Source organism: Cercospora beticola, chromosome 3, assembly GCF_033473495.1.
Source record: "Cercospora beticola chromosome 3, complete sequence".
NCBI lineage: Eukaryota > Fungi > Ascomycota > Dothideomycetes > Mycosphaerellales > Mycosphaerellaceae > Cercospora > Cercospora beticola.
The window spans coordinates 3,049,033-3,069,338 of record NC_088937.1 but is presented as its reverse complement, the minus strand read 5'-3'; the positions used below and the strand labels follow the sequence as shown (position 1 = coordinate 3,069,338).

Here is a 20,306-nt window from a genome sequence, read left to right as displayed (position 1 = left end):
GGCTCGGCCGGATTCACTTCGATGGTCCCTGCGTCGCTCGGAGCCTCTCGCAATGTGGAGAGTGGGGAGGCGCTGCGGAGGCTGACGAGTGGCGGCTTCGGAGCTGGAGCTCGTCGACTGATGCGGCGTTGATTCACTCGACCAGAGTTGCGGCGAGTGCGTGTGCCATCGCGGTGAGGCAGACTGGGCATGGCAACGGTTGCATCGTATTACACGCCGCGCGCCAGGCTGACCTACCTGGGCATTGCTGCCATCACACGCCGACACTTCAGCGCCTCGCACCGGACGTCATCAGACTCGTCGTCGTACATTCGCTCCGATTTCACAAACCAGCCCTGGACGGGCGTTTATGAACCTGGGGGCCCAACTGAAGGTCCCTTGGGAGGAGCTTCAGAAATCGGAGCGCCACGCATCACACCTGCAATCCTCAAGCAGCACCTCGATCAATTCGTTGTCGGCCAGGAGCGCGCGAAGAAGACCTTGGCAACGGCCGTATACAACCACTATCAGCGAATACAGGAGCTGCAGAGGAGAGATGAAGAGGAGGAGGAGCAACTGGCGGCCGAGGAGCGGCGGCGCATGCACCAGAGACATCCGGTAGAAGGTAGGGAGGGTGAATTGAAGCGAGGGATAGCAGTACCTTCGCTGACGAAGGATTTTGCGGAAGATGAGTTTCCTGGCCAGCAGCAGACCACGATACATGTCTATCCTCCCGATCATAGCTCCCAGCAAAGAACTATACAACAAAATGGACTTGGTCCTCCTCCATCGCCACTTCAGGATTCAAGTCCCTTGACTGTGGAGAAGAGCAATGTGCTACTGCTAGGACCATCGGGTGTTGGAAAGACGTTGATGGCAAAGACTCTTGCCAGGGTGCTCGAAGTCCCATTCAGCATGTCTGATTGCACGCCCTTCACACAAGCGGGCTACATTGGCGAAGATGCAGATGTCTGCGTACAGCGCCTGCTGGCAGCCGCTAATTACGATGTGACACGTGCTGAGCGAGGCATCATCGTCCTGGACGAAATAGATAAGATTGCCACAGCCAAAGTATCACATGGCAAAGACGTAAGTGGTGAAGGCGTTCAACAGGCACTGTTGAAGATCATCGAAGGAACAACACTTCAGATCCAAGCCAAACAGGAACGAAGTTCAACAAACGAGAAATACCGAGGTCAAGGATCCGGATATCCTACCAACTCACCACTTTCGGGCGGTAACATAAACCAACCATCACAGCCCGGAGGCGGAAAGGGCGATGTCTACAATGTGAGAACAGACAACATCCTCTTCCTCTGCGCAGGAGCCTTCAATGGCCTTCACAAAGTCATCCTAGACCGTGTCTCGAAAGGCAGCATCGGTTTCGGCGCAACAGTCCGCGCAGCACCCGGATCCGACACCTCCAACCAGCACGAAACCATCATCGAAGGCGAAGATGAACTCTTCGATAAGCACCTTCCGTATTACGCGCCACCGACTCAGCAACACGACGAATCAAATTCCCATTCCGCAACACAAAAGCGAAAATTCAACACCCTCGATCTCGTCGAGCCTCAAGACCTCCAAAAATATGGTTTAATCCCCGAACTAGTTGGCCGTATCCCAATATCCTGCGCTCTCTCATCCCTCGATATCGAAGCACTCGTCAAAGTGCTCACGGAGCCCCGAAACAGCCTCATGAAGCAATATCAACAACTCTTCGCACTCTCAAGTATGGAAATCCGCTTCACAACAGCAGCTCTACACGCCATTGCCACAACAGCGTCGAAAATGGGAACCGGAGCACGAGGTCTACGAACAGTAATGGAACGCTTATTGGCAGATGCAATGTTTGAGACGCCTGGATCAGGAATCAAGTACATCTTGATCAATGAAGACGTCGCGAACAGGAAAGCTGGCGCGGTATATTTCAGCCGTGGACAGCAAGGCGCTTTCCGCGGTATGATTGCGAGTGAGGAGGATGCTTGGGAAGAGCGGAAACGCATCGAGGAAGGCACCGAAAGTGAATTTGAGGCGCGAGCTCGCAACAATTCACGAGGCGGTGCGGCGAAGACTTTTGAAGAGTATAGAGAAAAGGCTACGGCTGCTGGCTTCGTGTAGATTGAAGCTTGACGACATTTTGAAACGAGTAATGAACTGCATCGGAGGGAGAATGTGAGATAGCTGTTGCATGTGGCCGAGTGCCAGAGATTATATTAGACATTATCACTCGACCCGCATTGCCAAACTCCTACGTCAAAGGCAGTGCTTTGCCTTGTTGATGACATTGCCCCCAAGTCGTTGTGGCTGTATCATGGCGTTTCATTGTCGGCCCCAAGTCAAGTAGAAGCAAGCTCATGCAATCTGTGTGCGAAAGCTTGACAAGAACCCCCTTGCGACCGGATCCCGAGCTTCCATATCCGCATCAACTCTGCTCCCATCGATGACCTTCTCCTTCGAACGCGACTTCTTCTGAGCCCTTACAAGATCCTCCTTCTCACTCCTAGCCTCATCAGCAACACCTCTGGCACTACCTCCCATCAACATGCTACTGCTCTCAAGTCTCTTCGCTTCTGCCTCCTCAAGTTTCGCTTTCTCCTTGCGTTGCTGCTTTTCATTCTTTGCCAATCCAACAGCCCAATAGTCAATCTCAATGATCTGATCCAACTGCCGAAGTCTCTTGTCGACCATAGCTGGTGTCAAGGTGCCATCCAGATCTGGGAAGACGTGACGAATCTTGGCCACAATGCCACCCAAGCTGTAATTGCTCGCGTCGAGAATGCAGATCGCTCGGTCTTGTCGACGGCCCCAGTTGCGAGGCAGTGGTGGTGTGCCGGGGACACGATCGATGAGTGGGGTGGTAGAGTATGGCACGTGAGGTTTCCGCGCTGATTGCACGAACAGGTCTTCAATGCTTCTCTCTGCGCGAGGTGTGTCCGGGCGTCTTAAGCCTTGTGTACGTGAAGGAGTGGCGTACTCTCTTGGTCGCTCTCTGCGCAATGGGGTCGGCGTCTCCATGTCTGGCTTCTGGAAGGTGGGCATCGGCGGAGTGCTGTTCATCTCAGGAAGGAAAGTTGTCATTCCGACGCCTGGCGTGCTGCTTGTGGTCGTCATGGTGTAGTTTGATCGTGTCCGCGTGGTATTGGTGCGGTCCATGAGCGACGTGGAAGCCTTCGAAGATGGTGTATGTGTCTTGCTGGCGCGGCGTCGAATGCCCTTGGGCGATTCATGGTCGCGGTCAAGTATGCGGTTGGCGGATGGAGTCATGGCTGTCTGTCATGCGAGTTAGCAAGCGTCTCCAGCGTGAATACGACAAAGAGCAGGCTGGCCAGAGAATTGCGAAGGCGATGACCTATGGAAGATTGAGAGGGAGGTGGAGGTGGAGGCGGTGGCACGTGTGGAGCGACATCAGGTGGCAGCTGCAGAGCCGTTAGAAGAGAGCTGTCGTGAAGTGAAGGTCGTTTGTACTTGCCTCGCGCTCCTGCGCGTTTGTCTTAGGAGGCGTTTCGATGCCCAGATATCTGTGCAGATCCACTCCGTAATGCCGTCTTGCTTTAGAGGAGGGCATTGCTGTGCAATTGTCAGCGCGGAGATGTTGTAAACCAGAAGTCAGAGACGAGCGTGGATGTCGAAGTGGCAGGCAGGCCACGCGACATCGATCACAGAAGGAGCTCCCATCAGGCAATCGCGACTCTCGTATCTCTCTTTTGTGGTAAAACCCTATGGAATTAGGTGATCCGTACAATGCCCGCTCCCTATGATACACTGTAGCCACACAGCTTCTATGCACACCTCGCGCCACATTTTACGAACCACTGAAATGCTTGGCCTCTGAGCAGACTCTTGCCCATTCCGGCTACGGCAGATCCGGTCCGCAGTCGCTGGCTTCTAGCCGCCATCGTGGACCGTTGTGGTGCTTCACAAAGATAAATCCCCTCACTTCCTCAGACCCAGCTTGCCCATGAGTCCACCAGACGCGCTTCCCTCGCTCTCGTTGAAGATCTGCAGCATGTTCTTCCATACCGCGCCAGGCTCCTGGCTGGCATCAATCTTTCTCCAGATGCCGGTAGCGCGGTAGTAGTCCACGACTGGAGCGGTCTGCTTGTGATATGTCCCTAACCGCTTCTTGAGGGCTTCCTCGTTGTCGTCTGATCGCTGAATGAGAGGCTCGCCGGTAATATCATCGGTCATCTCCTTCTTCGGCGGGCTGAAGATCTTGTGGTATGATCGTCCGGAGGCTGGGTGCACCAGGCGGCCAGTGATGCGAGCCACGAGCAGGTTGTCTTCGATCTGCAGTTCAATTGCATGCTTCAGTTGCTGCGTCTTGGCCGCCAACATCTCATCCAGCTTCTTGGCTTGCGGAACTGTGCGAGGGAAACCATCAAGAATGAATCTGTCCAATTCTGTCAGCATGAGTTCCCCTGGTGTTCGCTTTGGCCGACCAGCGTGCCATCGGCAACCTCCACATACCCTCCCTTGCACTCCTTGTTGTTCTCGAGCTCCTTCTCAATTATGCCAATCATGATCTCGTCTGACACCAGGCCTCCTGCATCCATGATCTTCTTCGCCTCTCGGCCAAGCGCGGTCTTTGCGGCTACTTGCGCGCGAAGCATGTCGCCGGTAGCCAGATGGCAGCAGCCATACTTTTCCTTGATTCTCGGCGCCTGAGTGCCCTTGCCTGGGGTTGAACATTAGCCGCTGGCGAATACTCGCCCTCCGAGTGCCATTGGCACTTCTGCCTGCACATACCAGCTCCAGGAGGTCCAATCAAGATCATGCGCATGCCATCGCTGTTCGCGGTACCTGCTGCTGGGTTCCCTGACAGTCGCGCCTCGAGGTCGTGGACTTTCTTTTCTAGCTTGTCGACGGTGGCTTTGAGCGCCTCGACCTGTTCCGACGACATCTTGTATACGGGTCCAGGTAATCACCGAACCACAGCGAGGTGCAGCGAAGAGGAATCGGAAAATAGAGGGAGAACGTGGTCGGCAGTGGAAAGAAATGCGCCGGAAGAGCTCGACACAGCTGTGTTGAGAGTTCGGCTGCTCGGCGACGTCGGCCAAGGGCACCAGCCTGAAGTCCAACCTCGCTCAAACTTGTTCCTTCCCTCCGGCCGCAATACACCCACGCGCCAACATTATCGTGGACACATTGGATCGCATCTTGGCTCTACTGGCCTTAGACGACAAGTCCCATCTTCTCTGAAAGTATTATTGCTACTATATCGAAGACACCAAATTGCCCGGCGACGAAAAGAGCTCCAGCAAAAGAAAAAGACGTTGGCTCCAGTCGCATCCGGTCCCAGAACGCTCAGCCATCATTGCCTGCTGACCAGCCATGAGGGATACATGTTTCCCATCGACTTTGCGATGTTATCGGGATCTATACGTGCCCGTGGAGCCTGTACAAAAGAAGTGAACACGTTTCATGCAATGCTTCAACGCGCAAGGCCGTAGCAGCCGGAATCGAGGCTCGGAAGCCAACATGTAAGATATCGATTCGAAGTGCCACAGCCATGGCCATGTCTTGTTCATCCGGACTCAAGAACAAGACGAAGTCGAAGCGAAGTTTGATCGGACTCGAGGTCAATGTACAGGGCATCTCATCTCATAATTTCCCATCCTGTTCCATCTGCCCGACAAGCAGTACTGCCCCACGGAAGACTTTCATACACAGCCCGAAGCACTCCATCATTCGCAGGACTGTGGAGTTCCTTACAGACGCTGAGTTAGACTCTCGGCTCCCAATCGCATGACGATGGGAAGGATAAGCGCGAATTCTGGTGCAGCGCTCGGAGTTCATTCGCGCAGGTCTTGTAGCTAGAGCTGACTGCTTCTCAGATCTAGACCAACAAGTCAGCTGGTGAATCGAACGATCAGAGACCTCGACATCTCCAGACCAGGCACTAAATGGACAAAAATTTGCGACCGCAAGACCAACTTCTACTATCACACGTATGACTTCGACGGCGAGTAGACATGAGTACAGGAACCTATGTGTAAGATGCTCTGAATTCTTACGATGTGACCTTGTCTCCCTCGTATGTTTCGAAACAAAGTCCAAATAAACCGCAGAGAGATGCGAAGACGAGTTTCAACAAACGCAATCCAGTACACGCCCTTTCAGGAACTTTCTGCACATCTCTCTGTTTGCTTGAAGTTGGCCGCTTTGTCGAGCGGTCTCTCCTCTGGTTGAACTTGTCGCTGTGCACAACAGGGCTTAGTGAAGTTCTGTAATGAAAATAATCGGCGCTTCAGTGCAATTCGAACGACTACAGCATCGAAGGCAGCCTCTTCCAATCCTCCTTGAACTTCGCTCTTTCTCGAACCCAAGATGCCGGCTCTGAGCGACAATCTCTCCATACTGGTCGACGGGATTGCCGCCGCCATACACAGCTCCTTGAAGAAGCTCGTTTCCACCAAGATCGCGGACGCCTCCAAGAAGATTCAGGTCGAATTGGATTTTGGGGGCATGCGCAATCAGATCCTCGGTAAGTTGCCACCCTCTACACTCGTGATGCAGATTTTAGCTAATGTATGATGCCGACACAGCGAACGTCGAGTATCTTTACCCTTTGCTGGCGGGTGACGATGTGGTGGAAGGGGCAAAGTTCGAGGTTCTGACCGTAGGAGTTGGTAGCTCGGTATCTGCCAGCGTTGTATTCACGAGGAACAAGTCACGGCGCGTATTCATTCTTGGCCCCGATGCTGAAGGAGAAGCAAATGCGCTATGGAAGCTATTGAACATGACCAGTGACTTGTTGTGTCGCAATTGGGCTGGCTTCTATTCGCCAGGCAACCGCTGGAAGGCAGTCAGGTTGGAAGGGCAGGGAAAGAGCTACTACTTTACCAATGTGGACGACAGCCACGACGAAGACGATGAGTAGGCATGACCATCGACATGCACTGGAAACTTGAGCACCGCACGCTGCCGACTGCGCTATGCGACCGGGAACGAAGGATAGAAGCCAAAATGCAAGATGCGGTGATTTCCCTTGATGGAGGGTCCTCCTGCTGCGAGCCCGTCTAATGGTTCCGGGCCAAGTGAAGCTCAGTGAGAAATGAAGCCAAGAGCTATAATAAATGCGCGCTCCTCAGAGATCTTCTATGCATTATCGTGTTTGCTCCAACACTGCCGTATTGCCGAGTGGCCTATTACCTGCGCGAACACTTTCCACGCGCACGGCCAAAACTCAACTCGACTTTCTCGTCGATCCAAACATTAGGTCCTTCGACACCCTCCAGAAGCGAACCGTGAGCAAGCCGGAATTGAACGACCGCAACGTACGTTGCAGCGCTTCTTACAGCTGACAAATTTCTAAGCTGCGATGCCTCCCCGAACCACCAGCGATTCGTCCAACATGGGCGACAACATTGTCGCTGCCATCAACGAGTCGATGGAGAAAGCTATCGAGGCGAAGGTCGCGCTTGCCATGGAGGAGTCGGTGGAGAAGATGGTTGAGGCGAAGGTCGTTGCCGCCATGAAAGCCGCGTCAAACAAAGGCGAGAAACTGGAACCAGAGCTTGAAGTTGAATACATGCGCAAACAGATCATCGGTAAGTCAGATGTGAATCTTGCCCAGGGAGGCACGCGCTAATGAGTATTTAGCCAACGCCCCTTTCCTCTACCAGCTGCTCGGAGGACGCTACGCCGTCCTCCACTCATTCCACGTAGTGACCAGTGGCACCGGCGCGAAAGTCTCTGGGTGCGTTTGCTACATGAACGGGAATTACATGCACGTTCTACTTCGGGGCCCAGAGTCTCAAGGCGAATTGGGGGCACTGCAAGAGCTGCTTGCTATGACAAGGGAGCTGATGCACGAGAAGTGGTCAGACTTCTACCGCCCGGCCGATGACTGGAGTTTGGTTGGTGGTAGAGGCAACAGCTACTATTACACAGCCAACCGCTAGAGAGATGACGAGCGAGATGCTGCCATACGAGTGGGCTGGCTTTCTCTGACTAGGCCACCGCTGCAAGCGAGGCAGGTGGGAGGGCAGCAGCCACTACTACGCCGTCGCAGACGATGAAGAGGCGAGACTATCGGTGCTCACTCAACAGCGGGACTCTCTGGAGACCGCAATGAACGAGTTCCGGAACAAGCTTAGAAGCCAGAAAGCAAGACGCTCCGAATTTTCAAAATGAATCACCGTCGTACCATGGCCCCTCTCCTCCACGGCCAAGACAAAGTCCAGGTGAAGCTCAGTGAGACATGAAGCCGAACAGCCCAACAGGCGCTCTTCAGGAAGTTTCTACGCCCTTGTTTGTTTGCTTGAAAAGTTCTTTCGCTCCAGGTCAAAGCGTTCCGTCGCCCACAACAGAAATTCCAAACTCGACTTTGTCACTAGTTCAGACATCCAGGTGTCTTCGACAAGCCAGCCCATCACTCCAACCACGGTACGTCGCTCGAAGCATATCTCCACAGTTCTGCCCATAGCTAACCCCTTTCTAGATCCAAGATGGCCTCTCATATCACCATCGACCTGTCCAACATCGGCGACAAGGTCGTGGCCGCCATCCACGAGTCGATGGAGAAAGTTGTCGAGGCTAAGGTCGCTGCCGCCCTTGCGAAGAAAGGCGAGGACGAGAAGCCGGAACCCGAGCTCGATGTTGCCGGCATGCACCGCCAGATCCTTTGTAAGTGAAATTCGAGCGACACCGGCAACACAATTGCTAACAGATGCAATCGAATCGCAGCCAATGCTAAGTGTCTCCACCGAGTTCTTGCAACTGGCACCAATATCCACCAGCAAAACACCTTCGATGTGATCACTTGGGGCGTCGGTACAACTCTCAGTGCTTTGGTCATCTTTGAAGGTAGCCGACGCGTTCTGCTCCGCGGACCGGATGCTCCTAGCGAAGCGAAGGCGCTCCAGAAACTGCTTACCATGACGACTGAGATGATGAAGACCAAATCGGTTAGCTTTGAGCTCCCGGCAAATGGTTGGCGGTCGATCACTGGAGATGGCAACAGCTACTACTGCACTGCGCAGCGCTAGACCTGGGATGACCACTCTGTCCTTGATTGCTGGCAGCGGCTTGTGTGAGACGGCTGCTTCTTGAAAAGTGCGAAGTGCCGAAGTCCGGAAATGCTATCGAGCTCATTCAGTGCCTGACATGGCTGTAGACAGTAAGCAACCAGTCTACAGCAACAAGTTGAAGAGATACCCCAAAGAACGAAACTTGTGCTCATAAGCGATTGTGCTCAGTACATAGTTCATACAAATAACAGTGGGTATCCATCCATGATTCCATCACCTGTGACGTTCCAATGCTTGCTTTCCGGTATTCATATTCCAATCATAAGTCATACAGAGAAGACCTGAAACCAAATCCCAGAAGAAAAAGACAACCAAAAAGAACTTCGTCGCCCTTCTAGTCGGTGTACTCCCTGTGTCTCGTCCAGGACATGGTGTTGCCATAATATTAAAAGATTCCGTCCAATGTTCTGTTCGTCTGTACGCCCGCCAAATACTCCTTTCGATATGCAGATATAGCTAGCAGCCAGAAAGTTGCGCCTCTCCCTAAGTAGTTGTGAAGAGTCTCTCCCCTTTTTTGTGGTCATGAAAATAGTCACCTGTGTACACCATCAATGCTGTGCATGCTTGATGGATCGCTGCCTTTTCTGCTCGCAGCAGCACCTTCGACAGCATCACCGTTGATGCTGGGAAGGCATGAGCTCTGTAGACTCTGCGTGTCCGCCGTGAGTGGTGGCGGTGTCGTCGCGGCAGAGTTGTAATTGCTGGCATATGGCGCCACGGTCATAGGCATCTGCATGGGCATGTGATAGCCCGGACCAGATTGCATGTGATAGTGGCCGCTATGGTTGCTGTTGCCATTCCGTTGAATGTGGTCAAATCTGTGCATTTTTTTCTCGATGGCCAGGACTTGCTTGCCGGCTCCTGAGCGCTTGGCTTGCAGAAGAGGTGCCTGGAGGTGATCGCAAAACACGAAGTAGTCGTTGATTTCAAGGGTATCCAAGAATTTCTCTGCGATATTGTCAGCAAATGCATCAATGTGGATCGGGCGCATACTCACGGATCACATAGTTGCCATAACTGTCGCGAATCATGCCAAGCAGAACGCCTTCACCCTCCGTTCGTCGTGCGTTGTCGTCCAGCAATTTAGTCATGACGCTGTTCCGATACACATCATCAGAGCGCTCCAGACATTTCTCGACCACATTGCTGGAGAACTTGTGCTTGCTGTAGCCTTCGAGGCCTTGTGCGACGATGGTGAGCACTTTTTGTTTACCTTCGCCGTGGTCATGAGAGACGATATGCTGCACGACGTAGTTGCCAAACTGGTCAGATACCATGGCATTGACTCCCTGCATCAGTTCTGACATTACCAGGGCTCGGTTTGGTAGATCACTCTTCTCGAGGCATCGCTGAATGACGCGGCACCCATAGGGATGTATGCTAAGATGCTGAACCTGGGCTCGGAACGCCGCCACGATGAAATTGAGGTTGGCAGCTGGGCAGCGTTCAATCGCCTTCTGGATTACATGATTGCCATTTTGATCCTTTACGCACTTGAGTACGTGGTTGTCAAGTTCGAGGACGAGGGGCGTCTGGTCGTCGACAAGTAGGTGGTCGAGGGCCTTCTGGACCACTCGACATCCGTACATTTGCAGAGACAGACTCAGGACTTGGCCATGCATGATCTTGGCCAGTCGCTTCTTGTGTCGCTGATCGCCGTGCTCAAAGAATTTCTGAATCACGTAGTTGCCGAACACGTCTGTCATGAGAGGTATGGCGTTGGGATCGATTTCGTTGAAGACCATATCCTTGTCATCAGAGTTGGCGGTTTCCAGCTTCGTCTGTATGAATCGTGATCCATGTTGGTCTCCAGCAAACTCTGCGACGTGACCACGGATGTCACGTAGCTCCCATCGTTTGTTCTTCGTATTTGACTTGAACTCGTACATGAGTGCGCTCTGAACACTTTCGCCAATAGGGCTGTCTCGAGGCGTCGTTGGCACCTCGAGCCCCATGGTATTGATCGGCATGAGCTGCATGAAGTGTGGGTTTATCTGTAAGGCATAAGGATTGTACAGACTCGCATACGGATTGTTGCGAAGCTGGGCAGCCATCAGTTGCTGAACGTGAGCACTCATGTATTGGCTGTTATCGGCAGCGGGAGACCTCCGACTCGCCATTTGAACGCCATTGCAGAAGCCCGACCACTCAGAAGGTGACCTCAAGGCGGCAGAGACATCATGAGACCGGGCAGCTGCGCCACTCATAAATGGTTGACCAGGTCGAAATTCCGCTGGGCCTGCGGCGTTGAAATATCTCTCTGCCAAGGAAGGTGGGAAGTGGTTGGCGGGTGGGGCCGTAGCATAGTCCTCCATGTCAAGGTAGTGTGCGCTCGCCCGATCTATTTCATCGACAATGTCATCATGGTTGTGGTAGAAGTTGTTGCCAGCCTGCGTGCTTGGTCGTGAACCAGCTACTGGATGCGAACCTTGAAAGCCGTTCATCGGCTTGTACGTAGCGGGTGATCGGTTCTCGCCGTTGAATGAGAACTGTTGCATGTTCGAGGCGACGTGTTCGACGTTGAAATAAGGATTGTAAGCTCCGTTGCGACCCGATGACATCGAGGGAGCGCGCGAGTTGTTCGGTGTGGCGCGTTGTGACGATCTGCCATAGTCTGGGCGCGTGAAGGAAGGAGGCTCCTCTGCTCCGCGGGATGATGGCAGACTGCCGTCTCGGGAGGCAGGCATACTAGCATTGCGATTGTATTGTGAAGAGAATGGAGGCCGTCTCTCGTCGCTGGGCGATTGTGTGGCAGAAGATTTATAGCCGTTGGCGAACTCGGATTTCCGGTGCGAGGGATCGATCGGTCGGTCGAATTTAGTATATACGTTGAATGGCGGCTGTTCGCTGGAGCGCACGCTGAAGTCGTTCTTCATTTCAAAAGCGGAACTGTATCGCGGTCGAGGCTGCCCTGCCTGATTGAGATTGATCGTAGGTGGCCGCGTCCCAAAGCCCATGAGATTCTGGCTCGCGCCGGACATGGCTTGCAAGCCGGCGTTGCTCCCACTTCGTTGTTGCGACAGCATGTTGTCGTTTGGAAGCCCGCTCGATAGAGTACGACCAGGAATGGATCCACGCTTGGCCCACGATCTGTTCGCATAGTCCTCGGAGATCGACGACTCCACGAGCGATCCCGAACCAGTCTTTCCTTCAATGTCCTCAGCAGCCTTGGCTGCCAATGGTTGTGGATTGTGCTCACGCGACGAGGAATTCTCTCGAGCTAGTGAGGGCATCGCGAAGCCATTTGCTCCGCTGCTCCATATTGTGGTGCCGCCCCATGTGTTCCCTGTCGCAGCTGGCTTGACAATGCCGTTCGTGTTGGATTTCTTTTCGGTTGTGGTTGTACTTCTGGCACTGTTGAACGATCGTGCCTGCGCAAGAGGTCAGCTGAGCCCAGACATGCTGCGAGTTAGGAAAGCTTACTGCGTTCGTGAACGCCATGTTGGTGTTTGTGTTGGCGGTGCCCGTTGCACCATGAGACATTATACAAAGATATGTTCGAGAAGGGTGGGTAATGTATGGTTGGCCGTGAAGATCGTCAGATATATCGTTTGAGGTGGAGGTAGAGGTGGTGCGGTAGTCTACAGTTTGTCCTGTGCTGAGCGGTCGCGTGTCGTGGGCGAATCGAAATGCGATCAAAGTGCCTCAGGTGGGCTGGTGCGCTGTGCAGGTTCGGGCAGTCAGCAAGCCGCCAGATGGCGATTCGTGAAGCGGGCGGCGGGCAGGCAGGCAGACAGCTCCTGCTGGTGGACCGGCCACGACAAGCTAAGTAGCTGGCAGATCGGACGAGAATACGTACTCTGCCGCGCGCGAGGGTACAGTCTGAGCACTGGGCCGGCGTGCGAGGGCATGTACAAGTGGTGGTGGAGCTGAAGAACGGCAGCAGCAGCAGCAGCGCAGTAGGCCAGCGGTGCAATAGCAGTTGGGAGGCGGCGATATGTGATTGGGGAGTGCAGACTATGTGCAGAATGCCTGATCCCTCCCGCGAGTGAAGACTAATTTCAAGGCACCTGGCATCAGAAGGGAAGGGCGCGCAAGAGGGCGAGCTGGCAGGCAGGCACTGGCTGATATGTCGTCGGGCGACGCTCGCGGCTGCAAGGGATCGCGCTGCTGGGAAATGCGCCGGAATGCGCCTCTGTTGTTGATGAATGTACAGGCAAGCGAGGGAAGAGAAGCGGAGGAAGAAGAAGGCAAACGCACAGCGCAGGCAGGGCGGAACGACAAGCCAGCTTGCGGCTCTGGGATAAGAGAAAGAGTATCCTCGCACGCCCGCAAGTAAGTTCTACGTGGAGTGGCTCCTCCACCAGCGATATCCAGGGTCGAACGCTAGAGCCAGAGGCGCCGCGCGGGCCACGGTGGGCCTCACGCCTCTGCCGAGCGCGCAACCTCCGATTTCACCACTTCTCACAGTCTGTCTCTTGTATCATTCGACAGTCTGCTATTATACGTGTTGGTCGATCCGCGGTTGCTCACACTCAGCACCCCGTGTCCCGCCGTCTGCCATACCATACCAGCAACCGCCTTGCCGGCCATTCCCATCTCCCACCTCCACCGGCCGCACAAAGACGTTCCAGCTTGCCGCAGCAAGGCAGGAGTCGGTGAGCACAGATGGTGGCATTCTGGTGCTGCAGCTGTTTCATAGCCGACTCATTCGCGCGCAACCCTCCGCTCGCCGACTCGCCTATGGCGCGAGGCCACCTGCTGTCGTGGAGTCGCACGACAGAAAGTAAACGCCTAGACTAGATTGCAGCCTCTCCGCGGATCGGCCCCCTCCTTTTAGTGGCGTGCAGGGCAAAGTCCGATTGCTGCAAGTCATCCGTAGCGTGGGATTGTCCGGTCCGAAACTCGTCGACTGCTGAACTCTCGCGACTCCATGACATGTTTCAGGTTGGATGGGAAAGCCTTCTATCGCACATGGCGTGCGAGCGTGTGTTCAATCATCGATTGTTGGGGCAAGCATGTGGTTGTTTGCTGCTGTGGCGTCACCTCAGTGCCCGCCTGCACGTCAGGCCTGTTTCGTGGTCCACTCGAATACCCGAATGCCACCTCCCGAGCTGCTGTTGCTCCCAGGCCCATGGACGGCGACCGTGCACGCCGCAACAGGACATCGAGAGTGTTTCAGAAGTTGGACGTGCACGGGTAGATCTGGAAGCTGATACCACTATGGTCGAACGGACGGGTTTAGCGTTGTGCTTCAAGAGTGTGCACAACGCCACCGTGATGCCTTGACCGTGTTGGCATGCCGCTTGTCCAAGGCATCCCCTGTGCACAGAACATGGACAGTTCCTTGCGCAGATAGCGGTCACTCCTCTCGCAAAGCATGAGACCGTTTCTGTGAAGTGTAAAGGCACCGTTGCTTGCGAAAGGGAGTAAGGAGACAGGACTGCGGCGAGTCATTGTAGCTGTTCACATTGCAACCGCTGGTGTTAAGGCCGTGCTTGCCCATACTGACCATATTCGCGGGCCCTGTCATCGCAATGGTGCGGCATTGCCGAAACAGGATCACCGTCTGTACGGGACGATTGTTGAGGGCTTCGGTCGTGGAGGCATTGGCTGTCACAGAGCATCGGTCCTTTTGAACATGCCATTGGGGAAGACCTTCGGGACTATACTGCAATTCGGTTATCATCAACAGTCTGCAGAGGCAGAGCAGGTAGCGGTATGCTTCAACGGCAGCGCATGCCGATACATCGCGTGGCATTGCACGAGCTGTGAACCTCCGATACAGAAGTTGCAACTCTGGAGTCTGGGTCCAGTCCAATGCGCGATGCAACGCCTGCAGCGGTGGAAGCGGAACAAATGCTTCCGTCGCTAACTACCTCTCGCATGGCATTGGCAAGCACGAAAGATGCAGCCGAGTATTGCCCATTCTGTGACTCACTTTCGAAGCAGTTTCTAGCGCGGTAGGAAGCGATGAGTGATTGTGAGCGAGCGGGGGTGATTCATTCTTGTGGCTGTGGCTGCGGTGCGGAAAAGATGAGTCGAACGGGCCTTCCCAATTGAAAACGCCACAAGCCCTTTCAAAATCTGACCTCATCGCCGCAGCTCAATCGCAAGAACAGCAGACAGATTGACCGCACCTCACCTTCAACACCAAAAATACATACTTGAGACCGCCGCATTGGACACCACAGCATCTCTCAGCAACACCCAAACCGCATCCACCATCATGGCCGTCCGCGCCTCTTTCGAAAACTCCAACGAGTAAGACCTACCCCACCTGTGCATTTTCATCGCGCAAAACACATACTAACCACACACCTCTACGCACCAACAGAGTCGGCGTCTTCTCCACCCTCACAAACTCCTACGCCCTCGTCGCAGTCGGCGCCTCAGAAAACTTCTACTCCGTCTTCGAAGCCGAACTCCAAGACGTAATCCCCATCTGCCACTGCACCATCAACGGCACCCGCATAATCGGGCGCCTCACAGCAGGCAACAAAAAAGGCCTGCTAGTCCCCACCTCGACCACCGACCAAGAACTCCAACACCTCCGAAATTCCATCCCCGACGAAGTCAAAATTCAACGGATAGAAGAACGCCTCTCCGCGCTCGGAAACGTCATTTGCGCAAACGATCATGTCGCGCTCGTACACCCGGACTTGGAACGCGAGACGGAAGAAATTATAGCGGATGTGCTTGGTGTGGAGGTTTTTAGACAGACGATTGCGGATAATGTTTTGACGGGGAGTTATATGTCGTTGTCGAATCAGGGTGGGATTGTGCATCCGAAGACTTCGATACAGGATCAGGATGAGCTGTCGAGTTTGTTGCAGGTGCCGCTTGTGGCTGGCAGTGTGAACCGCGGAAGCCCCGTGGTCGGAGCTGGAATGGTCGTGAACGACTGGATGGCAGTCACAGGTCTGGATACGACTGCCACTGAGCTGAGCGTGATTGAGTCCGTGTTCAAATTGGGAGAGGGCATGGGGCCGAGCGCGATCCAGCAGAACAAGGAGTCTATGGTCGAGTCGTTTTACTAGACTTATTGCTGTCTGGCTCTACTAGATGGAGGAAAGAGCGGTGTCACGATTTGATGATCTCTAGGGTCAGCATTCTTTGGACAGCACTAGCATCCAGCGCGGAGTTTTGAGGAAGGAACATGGTCACTGATCAGCCTGTAAATCGAAAGTACAGAAGCAGTCTCTTAGAAAAGTGACTTGCCAGGCGATTGCAATCAATTCGAAATTCGTAATGCGAGCTGCTCGCACACAGCACTACCAAAAAGGCATAATGAAGCCATAACTAGCAAGAAAACGAGCTCCCTGGAGTATCATCCGTTCGTCATTCCCAAACGCCGATCATGTCTGTGCTGGCAGGTTCCGCCAAAACAAGAGAAAGTCCCAACTCCTCTGCGCGTATGAGTTGCTCCGCCTCAAAGTCTGGTCTAGTGCGTAGAATAGTTACCAAGAACTTCGTGGCAGTCCCTATCAAGACCCTTTACCCGAACGCCTACTGCTGCTGCTGACGGAGGAGACGCGTCTGCTAGACATCGTCGCCGTCGTTCACATCCTTCTCGTCAATGTCGATACCGACGCCAGCACTTTGCGCCGCTTTCTTCCATTGCTCGCATTCGGCCCAGGCACGTTGACATTCAGCTTTGAGCTTGTCACAGCTGGAGCTAAGCTCGGCAATAGCTTGTTCGGTGAGCAATTTTTCGAGGGTCCACTTCTCGATGTTTTGCGTTTCGTTCTCTTTGAGCTGTGTAATAAACTGCACGGCGCGAGCAAGAATCGAGCCTTTGTTCTTCTCGCAGCCTGGAACGATCTTGGCGAGCTCGTTAATGCCCTCATTGATCGTCTCTCGACGTCGGCGTTCAACTGGATAAAGGTTAGCATGGTCGATTAGATTGTAGACAAGGGCGGTACCCACCTTCTTTGTGATTGTCCCGTCGCACTTTGTGCCACTCCTCAGTCCCGACTTGGGGTTTCGGGTTGCCCTGCCCATTGTTTGCGCCCTTTCCAGTGGGTGATCCGGCTCCATTCGGAGGCGCCGGAGCCAATTCGTGTGGGACGTTGTGGTCAAAGTCGCCGAAACTCGATGTTCGCTGCTGACCACCAAGGTTGCCTTGGTCCAGATTCTGAGGCCTATCGCCGCCTTGGTCGTTCGCTTGGTTCAAGAATGACTGCTCTGTTGATTGGGGTACGGTCATCGTGTGGTATTGCGCCATGGCGGCCGCTGCGGTGTCGCTCGCGCTCTGTACCGGCTGGTGTCCCATGTTATGGTGCGCGTGCATATCTCCATGATCTTGGTGTAGGTCGCCGGAGTCGCCGACGTTGGCATTGTGGGAAGCCAGTGTCGAAAAGGCCATGTCGTTGGCGTGCTGGTTCATGCCGTCATCATCATTGAGGTTGTATGGCTGGTCGAAGTCGTGCGCATTCATCCCGGGACCCGGTCGAGCTTGTGGCAGGTCGTTCGTGTCGCGCTTTCTCTTACTTGCGAGAGCGGCCATTGTGGTCGCTGGTGGAAAGTGGGGTGGTACTGGGCTGTCGAATGGAAGCAGCGTGGAATGCGAGGGGAATATGTGTTGCCGTGTCTCGGGAAGGACCACGCGTGCCTAGAAGTTCCTGAAGAGAGGCTCGAGGAGCTCGTGAATGTCTAGAACAAGTCAGCTGGATGGTGATTAGAGTCGCGCGTCCATGTGACCGCAGTGAAGGAGGTGGTGGAGTGGTGGAGGTCATGCGCCAACATCGCGACGAGGACGTGAGCAACTCGCAGCACCCTCTGTGCATGCAAGTCGAGGCCGTATCCTGCGCAGATGCCGTTCATGCTGCCAGCGCTGATCGCAGAAGGCGTCGCCTTTGCTATTGCGCCGCACGCTCCACCCGCGACATCTCCGACCGCACGAGTCGTCGTCGTCGTCGCGGTCGCGGTCGTCGAGATGCTGGCAGCTCGTTGCAGCAAGGTCGACGGCGTCGCATGGCCACCAGCTTCGGCGCAGCGACGTGCAAGACGCTGTCTCGGCGCTCGACGGTGGTGGTGCTCGTGGATGGTTCGAACGGAAGCGCGACACATACCTCTTGCCCTTCTCACGCTCCAGCTCACGTGTTGATAGCCCTCTCACGTGGTGATCTTTCGCGGCCAGCGGCCGGTCGCTGTTGTGAGGCTCGGGAAGATACGAGCGACGCGTTGCCGAGTCGCAAACGACTTTGGTGATCTTACTCTGTTGATAATATCAGTGTCAAACTCGCAAAACAGTTGTGCAGCGACTGATTATCGCATCGAGCGCGGCGAGGCATTCACGAGCATGTGAGGTGTGGGAGGAACGAGTGGCATGTGACTTGGAAGGTGCGAGGGATGGGTGGTAGGGTCTCGGGCCAATCCCGAAGCTCCATCTCGAATCGTGCTCCACCTCTCCAACCTGGCCCAGCTGCCGCACCTCTCTCTGCTTATCCCGCCCAGCCAGGGCGTACCTCTCCTCGACCTCATGCTATAAGATGGATTGCCTTAATGAAGAAAAGGACATGGTCGCGTATCTGCCATGCGATGCAATCAGATTCGGCTATGGATAAGGCGACGCGACAACGAATACCATAATCAAGATGCTTGCTCAAGAGAACAAACACTGCCCAGGAAACATCCTCTCTGTGACTTTCGCCCCAATCACACCATACTTGACCAGATTGTCTAGGCCCCAAGCACCAGGCCCTTTATACGACCACATAAACCAACCCTGAGACGAGTGCTCAAAGGCATCGAGTTCTGCCTCCAGGAACGTCCTCGTCGCGTTCACCAGCCAGGGCCGCCAATATGCAATGTCAACATTGCAAGAACATTGGCATCCATCCACGTCGCATTTCGAACCAGCAACTGTCGAGCCATTGGGGAACGCGCAGATGTTCGTCTGAGCACTGAATTCGCCAATGAAGACTGGCAGTGAGGTCTGTGCAGGGAGCAGATCTGTCTTCGTCCAGTTGCATGCCTTCTGGATGTGCTGGTCTTGATTGAGCCACGAGTCAGCATTCTGTTGATTCTGGTACAGGTGCGTGTCGATGGCGAAGTTTGCCTCACTTTTCAAAGCATTGCCGTTCAAGACTTGTCCGACGTCGACCCAGCTCCAAGGACCTTTGAAGCTGTCGTGCATCACAACCAGTAGGTTTGGATTCGTCGCAGCAGCTCTTACGGCGTGGTAAGCTTGTTGTGTCCATTCTTTGGTAATGTCGAAGTTGTTATCTCCCCAGGAAGCCGGTTCGTTGACGAGTTGCAGTCCAAGCACTACGTCGGCATATCCTTTGGAGCCATACTTCTGAGCGATGACCTTCAAGACAGATATACTCTTGTCCAGATTGTCACCAGATTGCCAACGTATGTTACCAAACTGGCCGCTGTTGTCGAAGCCGTTTTGAGAACCAGGTGACCCATGGCAATCGATAACGACTTTGAGACCATGTGCTCTTGCCCAGCCGATGGCCTTTTCCAGGTAAGCGTCAGCTCCTGCGATGTATGGAGTGCCGGAATTGTCGTAAGACCAGTATCCGACGGGTATCCTCAGCGCGTTGATACCCCACGATGCGATTTTCTGGACATCGGCTTCGGTGAAGTAAGTCTCCCAATGAGTTCGCAGCTTGCCTTCGGCGCCTGGCGTTGAGTCGAATGTGTATTGATCAGTGGCATTGGTGCCCTCGAAAATTCCAGACACCATCCACTTTTCGAGCACCAGCCAAGAACCGATGTTGACTCCTCGGATCATCTGTGTCGATAGGGCTTGTTTACCGTCGACAATAGCTTCGTGGTAGCTGACATCCAGTGCATCAGGGCTGTTGGCCCCGGCAACTTTGCGAATAGAGAGTCCGACGATAAGTTGAAAACTGATGGCCAGGAGTGCCGCATAGAACAAGAACTTTGCCATGTTCGTGCACTCTGCTGCCGAGCCTCTTCTTCGAGCTCTCTTAATCTCCGTCAGCAACCCAATGACGCTCCTTCGATAATGCGGTCTCGATGAGACGACCGATCAATTCAGTGCGCGCGGCAATCGTCTGCTTTTGAGTTGATTAGTCTGGCCTGGACGTGGTCCGGATGGTCTGCGGGCGAAGTTGAAGGTTGCATCGCGGCCACTCCGACAATAGCCTGTACTGCGATCCGGTGCCATTGCATGTGCTTGTTCGCGCCGCTCGCATTCACGAGTGTGGTCAATCGAGCTCCTCGACGAGTAATTAACATATGATACGAGCATGTGCACTTGCACTTGCACGCGCCAGCTGCAGTATCTGTGAATGATCCCATCAGAAATGCGTTGGAGATATTGACATGTCAATTGCCCTGGATCTTCGTCGAGGTTGGACAACAAGGACAAAG

At 54.2% G+C, this 20,306-nt stretch overlaps 10 protein-coding genes across 10 annotated transcripts; 5 read left to right on the top strand and 5 right to left on the bottom strand.

Moving 5' to 3' along the window:
- Nucleotides 1-189: 189 nt before the first annotated feature.
- RHO25_005191 (uncharacterized protein) lies at nt 190-2,100 on the top strand (the record flags this gene model as incomplete). The annotated part of the gene is made up of 1 exon (XM_023596098.2): nt 190-2,100. The coding sequence occupies one exon, from the start codon at nt 190-192 to the stop codon at nt 2,098-2,100; it is 1,911 nt and encodes a 636-aa protein (XP_023457738.1).
- Nucleotides 2,101-2,334: 234 nt separating this feature from the next.
- On the bottom strand, nt 2,335-3,246 carry RHO25_005190 (uncharacterized protein; the record flags this gene model as incomplete). The annotated part of the gene is made up of 1 exon (XM_023596097.1): nt 2,335-3,246. The coding sequence occupies one exon, from the start codon at nt 3,244-3,246 to the stop codon at nt 2,335-2,337; it is 912 nt and encodes a 303-aa protein (XP_023457737.1).
- A 669-nt stretch (nt 3,247-3,915) lies between these two features.
- ADK1 (Adenylate kinase) lies at nt 3,916-4,882 on the bottom strand (the record flags this gene model as incomplete). The annotated part of the gene is made up of 3 exons (XM_023596096.2): nt 3,916-4,372; nt 4,450-4,657; nt 4,729-4,882. The coding sequence occupies 3 exons, from the start codon at nt 4,880-4,882 to the stop codon at nt 3,916-3,918; spliced, it is 819 nt and encodes a 272-aa protein (XP_023457736.1).
- A 1,427-nt stretch (nt 4,883-6,309) lies between these two features.
- RHO25_005188 (uncharacterized protein) lies at nt 6,310-6,862 on the top strand (the record flags this gene model as incomplete). Its single annotated transcript, XM_023596095.1, has 2 exons — nt 6,310-6,466; nt 6,528-6,862. The coding sequence occupies 2 exons, from the start codon at nt 6,310-6,312 to the stop codon at nt 6,860-6,862; spliced, it is 492 nt and encodes a 163-aa protein (XP_023457743.1).
- Nucleotides 6,863-7,303: 441 nt separating this feature from the next.
- On the top strand, nt 7,304-7,886 carry RHO25_005187 (uncharacterized protein; the record flags this gene model as incomplete). Its single annotated transcript, XM_023596094.1, has 2 exons — nt 7,304-7,532; nt 7,585-7,886. 2 exons carry the CDS (start codon nt 7,304-7,306, stop codon nt 7,884-7,886), a joined length of 531 nt encoding a protein of 176 aa, XP_023457742.1.
- A 546-nt stretch (nt 7,887-8,432) lies between these two features.
- RHO25_005186 (uncharacterized protein) lies at nt 8,433-8,972 on the top strand (the record flags this gene model as incomplete). Its single annotated transcript, XM_023596093.1, has 2 exons — nt 8,433-8,610; nt 8,671-8,972. 2 exons carry the CDS (start codon nt 8,433-8,435, stop codon nt 8,970-8,972), a joined length of 480 nt encoding a protein of 159 aa, XP_023457741.1.
- A 574-nt stretch (nt 8,973-9,546) lies between these two features.
- On the bottom strand, nt 9,547-12,455 carry RHO25_005185 (uncharacterized protein; the record flags this gene model as incomplete). The annotated part of the gene is made up of 3 exons (XM_023596092.2): nt 9,547-9,962; nt 10,012-12,385; nt 12,438-12,455. 3 exons carry the CDS (start codon nt 12,453-12,455, stop codon nt 9,547-9,549), a joined length of 2,808 nt encoding a protein of 935 aa, XP_023457740.2.
- Nucleotides 12,456-15,183: 2,728 nt separating this feature from the next.
- Nucleotides 15,184-15,994, top strand: TIF6 (Eukaryotic translation initiation factor 6; the record flags this gene model as incomplete). Its single annotated transcript, XM_023596091.2, has 2 exons — nt 15,184-15,218; nt 15,292-15,994. The coding sequence occupies 2 exons, from the start codon at nt 15,184-15,186 to the stop codon at nt 15,992-15,994; spliced, it is 738 nt and encodes a 245-aa protein (XP_023456917.1).
- A 502-nt stretch (nt 15,995-16,496) lies between these two features.
- RHO25_005183 (uncharacterized protein) lies at nt 16,497-17,463 on the bottom strand (the record flags this gene model as incomplete). Its single annotated transcript, XM_023596090.2, has 2 exons — nt 16,497-16,831; nt 16,884-17,463. 2 exons carry the CDS (start codon nt 17,461-17,463, stop codon nt 16,497-16,499), a joined length of 915 nt encoding a protein of 304 aa, XP_023456918.1.
- A 1,098-nt stretch (nt 17,464-18,561) lies between these two features.
- Nucleotides 18,562-19,860, bottom strand: RHO25_005182 (uncharacterized protein; the record flags this gene model as incomplete). Its single annotated transcript, XM_023596089.1, has 1 exon — nt 18,562-19,860. One exon carries the CDS (start codon nt 19,858-19,860, stop codon nt 18,562-18,564), a length of 1,299 nt encoding a protein of 432 aa, XP_023456909.1.
- Between the last annotated feature and the right edge of the window lie 446 nt (nt 19,861-20,306).